Here is a 5,760-nt window from a genome sequence, read left to right on the forward strand (position 1 = left end):
ATGGCCAAATCCTCTGACCTCACTCCTACTCCCTACACACACCCAGCTCTCCTCTACTGGGGTAAAGACTATATTCACATATTCACCACCATGTCCCCAGGGACTAAAGCACCACGCCTGGCTCAGAGTCAGTGCCCAATAAAGATCTGCTGAATGATGGATTATTGTATTCCTCACCTGCCTTAAGCCTCCACTGTTTCTACTCCTACACCTCATCAAACTTTGGCAGAGTAGTGATGCAAACCAAGCGGCTCCATTAGAACCACTTGTCTCTGAGGTCTTGGCCATTTAAGGTCATGAGTGACTCAAAAGAAGACCAAGGCCAGTCTGGTGGGCTGTCTCAAGAGTGCTTACTGCTGTCCTATGGTGAGCGGCCAGAACAAAGGCTAGGACCTGGGCCACTCCAGAATAGATTCTCAGAACAAGACCAGAAGCCACCTTTTCTTGTCCTCTCATTTGACAAACTCTCCTTTTGTCTCAGGAACTGCCACTGGAACACTGCACAGGTCAGCCCCACCCACAATGCTTACGTGGGACAGCGGGATGCTTTCCCATGTCCAAGCTGTACTCATTCCATGAAGGGGAAAGTACAGAGGTATGGCTGAGGCATGGGGTCTGAAGCAGACTGCCTGGGTCTGAATCCTGGTTCTACCACTTAGAAGCCCAGTGATCTGGGATGCATTAGTATGGTGGCAACACAGAGCAGTGATTAAAAATGTGAACTCAGGGGCCAAACTGTCAGGATCAAATTGTAGCTCTGACAATATGCAGTGACCTTGGGCAGGTCACTATTGGCTATCATAACCATTTTGTGCCTCAGTTTCCTAAATTATACATTGAGGATCACTAATAGTAATCCTCATAGGGTTGTTGGGATTAGAGGAGAGGACCTAGGGCATGGCACTTAATAAACACTCTACAAATTATTATCATTACAAACATGTTAATAATAATATGCTTATGTGTCATAAATTATTATTAATTATTATTAATATATATATTTTTTTTACCACGTTGCCTGACTGGACAACCTGGGAACAAGATTACAGCAATGTCCAGCTTTGCTTCAGAAAGGATAAACAAGGATGGATGCCCAACACCAGCACTAGATGTATCTCTGAGAGGCCTCAAAGTGCCCCTGAGCCCTGGCTGGGAAAGTGTGGCTGGGGTCGCATCTGCTGTGCCAACACCAGTGGGATAGAGGAAACGCACTGACCCATGGCTGATGCTTTGCTCTTTGAGAAACCCGACAAAACAGAAAAGGACTCTCCCTTCCTGACCTGCTCAGGCCCCCCATCCATCTCTTCCATACAGAGTCATTTTATTCTCTGCTCCCGAAAACACTGGTCACCCTAACTCCCAGGACAAGCACAGGAAACTCCAGTGCAAACAAGACCGCTGTGGTCTTGCGGCTGGCCCACCTCCTCCAGGCGTGGTGCTGCTCCACCCGGGCGCTGAGGTACAGGGCGAGACACAACAGCACCCTAACCCCCTTCCCAGGGTAGGAGTCTTTGATGGGGGTACATGACAGAGCTAGCTACCTTTCCCGTCACACCACCCCCCAGGCTCCTCCGGGTGAGAAAAGCTTTCCCACTAGCAGGGCGTGGGGCTTATACTGGTCCTTCTGCAAGGCCTGGTCAAGATGCCTCATTCCTAGGTATAGGTGTGTGTGTGTCTGTGGGTGTCTGTGTGTACCCTTTTCCTCCTCTTCCATGTCCCACCTTGGCCCATCAAATAGAAGCTTCCACTAACACTTCTGCAAGGAGTGGCCAATTCTGTCACTGAGACTTGCCATTAATGGGGTCATTCTTACTAGTAGTGGGGTCATTTTCCTCAAAAACAATTTATAAATCCTATCCTCTCTCTTGGGCTCTTGGCCCTTCATGAATTCAGGCATGACTTGGCTTCTTCTGAGCCTTTTGGAAGCAGATGAAGCAAGGCTGGCCCTTGGACAGCCTGATGAGGCCTTGGTTCTCTCTGCTCCAACTTCTCAGCCAATGACTCGGTTAGTATATTCAAGTCTAGGAGCCACAAGGGTGATGGTGGGGTGACAGCAGGAGGTCCCATTCTGATCTCAGGACTAAACGCATCCCCTGACATGGTTTACCAGGGAGTCCTGTCTTTGAGTCATAAAGCTGACCCCTGAGCCCAGTCTACCTGAGCAGTTTGTGTTCACATATTTCTGGCCAGAACCTGGAGGTGAAGATGGAGGTCTGGCACCAAACACCTGACCACCCCAAGCCTGCGACCATCACACCAGCCTCACCTCCCACTGGGTCTCCTCCAGTGCGGGGGCAAAGTTGGTCTTCTCCTTCTCGTAGGACCTCAGCTTGGTCTCCAGCAGGTCCTGCTCCTTCATGAGGCTCTCCAGCTCCTGCCGAAGCTGCCGCTTCTCTTGCTGGAGCTGGAGCACCTGGAGGTGCAGCACCTGCTGCGTGCGTTGGCTCTTCTGTGAGGCCTGCTTCAACTTGCTGTTGCACTTCTGCTCCAGGCCCTCCAGCTCCTCCTTGCAGCGCCGCTGCCGCTCCTCATAGACCTGGCTGGAGGCTAGCTCCTTCTTCTCAAAGCTGTGCTGTAGCTTCTGGAGCTCACCCTCCCTCTCCAGCAGCTTCTGCTCCAGCTCCTGGATGGTGCACTCGTCCGTGGAGATCGGGGCACGGACGCACGAGGGGCCCTTCTCCGCCTTACCCGGGTGGGCTAGCTTGCTACCCCCATCGGAGAAAGACAGAGCCTTCAGGCTCATCATGTTGCTGTCCTGGAGGATGATGCCCTGTGTGATGTTGTGGGCTGAGCCTCCAAAACGGCTGGTGGGCCCCACAGGGGTGACCAGTGGGTCCAGCTGGTAGCTGCTGCTGGTGCTGTGTGTGGGCAGGCTGGACATGGAGTTCCGGCCAGAGTCGGAGAGCGCCCCAGAACACAGGCTGGGCTTCAGCTCCTGCTCCTTGGGCTTGTCTGGGGGTGCAGGGTGTAGCTGGTGGCTGGCACTCTCCGGGGAGGAGTGGAGGAGGGCTCCTGACCGGGGCAGCATGGGTTTGAATGCTGTGGGCCTTACTGCACCTTTCTCTGAGCCCTGGGAAGAAACAGACCACATTGACCTTGGAGTCTCCCTTCAGCACTCATCCCATCTCTGCCCTGCCACACAGTTTCTGTGCTGGCCTCTGTGACCCACCTGAGCACACTCCAGCCCATTTGGCCCCTTTCTTGGTAAGCAGCCATAAATCTCACCTATTTCTCTAGTGCAGCCTAATGTGGTACCTGGGGAATGGACTTAATGATCACCTAGACACTTTGTTCCATGAAAATACCAACCTATCACCAGCTTGTCCCAGCCCTCCTGAGGTAAACATCATTTTGGGGTTCACTGGCTGAGATACTTGGGCCAGGGTTCGGGCTCTGGCTCTGGGTCTCTGTGTGGTGTAGGATAAGGACATTAGGCTGGAATCTGGAGGCCCAGGTTCTAGTCTGGACAAGCTTGATGTCCTTGTACAACTGGATCCCCTTTCTTCACCGTCACTGCCTCTTCCATTAAAGCTTGGAGAAAGAATATTGGCCCTGGCCTCTCACAGGGCTGGAAAGATCACTTGAATTAACAACTACTTTTTTAAACTTGTAATTTTCATTGGCAGAGTACTTTGTAGTTTACAAAGCACTTTATTTTGCAAAGCTTAAAGCGCTTTTCAAACATAAGGGGCCATTTTCCTAGTTTATCAAAGCCATGAATTCATTCCCTCCAGGTGGGGAGGGGAGGGGAGGGAGAATGGAATAGGAAAGCTGTTTTCGGTGCCACTGGTGGGATCCATGAATGCTTCAGCCAGTATGAGGACTGAATTTCTGAGTACTTAGGACACTTTTGCCCTCACCCCTACTAAGTTAATGATAATAGTAAACTGACAGCCCTTATCCAGCCAAAGATACTTCTGGGCCAGGCTGGAGCAAGGAGCTTACTGTACCACCAGAGCAGCAAATGAGGAAAAGGCCCCACCTCCATGAGGGGTGAGGCAGTGGTGGCTCAGTGATAGAATTCTCACCTTCCATATGGGAGACTTCAGTTCAATTCCCAGCCAGGGCACTTCATGCGCAGCCACCACTCATCTGTCAGTAAAGGCTTGCGTGTTGCTATGATGCTGAACAGGTTCCAGCAGAGCTTATAGACAGACTAGGAACAAGGCCTGGGGATCTACTTCCAAAAACTAGCCAATGAAAACCCTATGGATCCCAATGGTCTGAGCCCCAACTGGTAATGAGGATGGCGCAGGACTGGGCAGTGTTTGTTCCGTTGTGCACAGGGGTGCCATGAATCAATCGGGGCCAACTTGACGGCAGGTAACAACAACCACAACAACCATGGGGTGTGCAAGTTGGCTCTAGAGAGAAGCTGCAAACTCTCCAAACGTACTCTCCATCTGCTCTTACAGACAATATTTCCTCTCCGCATGTGCTTGTAAATGATGTTGTTTGTCCCACTTAACAATCCAGAGTCACATCCAGTAGAGCTCAGGAAGCTTTAGCTTCTCCATTTGCTCTTTGCTTACAGGCTAGCTAAGACTACCGGTTTAGGGGACTGACCAGTGCTCTAGTCCCTTCTCCAACCTTCGATCTCTGCAGTATGCCATTACCATCACTGCCTTTGCCTCTTTGGAGAGTTAAATGTTTCAAAGATCACCCTCATACCCATGCCCTCCACCTCCATTTTGCCCTCTCCTGCCTCTCCAACTCTTCCCACCTTCCCCCACACCCCCGCTTACCATCTCTAGCTGATTGGAGAAGGGCATGAGCTTGGGTGGGGTGGACGAGCCAAAACCCACCCCGGCCTGGCCCATGTCCCCACTGGACAGGGCAGTGTAATCTGGGCGATGGGAGCCACGGGCCTTCTGGCTGACTTTGATGTAGAAGAAGTCTTCGCTCTTGCCCATTTTGGAGCTGGACTTGCCATGACCTGATTCCTGGGAAAAGCCGAATCTCAGCAGCCCATCTGAATAGCGATTGAGCTTCTTGAGGTGGGAGGATTTGCGCAGCTTGTACTGGGAAGCCCGGCAGTGCTTGCTGTGGAAGCCGTGGCCGGAGATGAGGCTACTCACACTGCCCATGGTGACTGGGAGCCGAGGGTAGGCAGGGCAGGGAGGGGGCCTGGCGTGGCTGTGGCAGTAAGAGGCAGTCCTGACTCTGCCAGGAGACTGCAATCATAGCAAAATCTTCAGAGAGCCTGGGAGACGGCAGGCCTAGAAGGAGACACAAGGCAGAAGTCAGTCTGGGAAGGGGCCAGTCACTGGGTGGTCCTCAATGGTAACTAATTCTGACTGCTAGATCAGGGCAGTAGAGCAATCCACGTCACAAGCCCAGCCCTGTTTCACTGTTGGGTCTTCCATTCATTCCTTCTTTCTCACCAACTCAGCAAATATTCACTGAGAGCCTACTTCAATAAGGCTCTGTTCTAAACACTGGGGATACAGTAGTCAACAAAACAGCTACAGTCCCTGCACTTTGGGGATTCCATTCAGTGTAATGTGGCCAGGCCACAAACAAATAAACGTATACTGTATCAAGTAACAGGTCCCTAGGTAGCGCAAATGGTATTCACGTGGCTACTAACCAGCCAACTAGCAGTTTGAATCCACCCAGTGGCACCAAGAAAGAAAGCCGTGGCAATCTGCTTCCGTAACATCACAGCCATTGAAAACCCTATAGAGCATAGTTCTACTCTGACACACAGAGTCACCATGAGTCAGAATCAGCTCGATGGCAATGGATCTATCAAGCGAT

At 51.6% G+C, this 5,760-nt stretch overlaps 1 protein-coding gene across 1 annotated transcript in view; it reads right to left on the reverse strand.

Moving 5' to 3' along the window:
• Positions 1–5,087, reverse strand: part of LZTS1 (leucine zipper tumor suppressor 1) — a 10,470-nt gene extending 5,383 nt beyond the window's left edge. Inside the window, exons 1-2 of the mRNA XM_012557208.1 lie at positions 4,746–5,087; positions 2,267–3,070 (exon numbers count right to left, since the gene is read on the reverse strand). Coding sequence (XP_012412662.1) covers positions 2,267–3,070; positions 4,746–5,087 — 1,146 coding nt within the window. The remainder of the gene's footprint in view (positions 1–2,266; positions 3,071–4,745) is intronic.
• Between the last annotated feature and the right edge of the window lie 673 nt (positions 5,088–5,760).

The sequence above is a fragment of the Trichechus manatus genome, unplaced genomic scaffold (genome assembly GCF_000243295.1).
Source record: "Trichechus manatus latirostris isolate Lorelei unplaced genomic scaffold, TriManLat1.0 scaffold00090, whole genome shotgun sequence".
Lineage (NCBI taxonomy): Eukaryota > Metazoa > Chordata > Mammalia > Sirenia > Trichechidae > Trichechus > Trichechus manatus.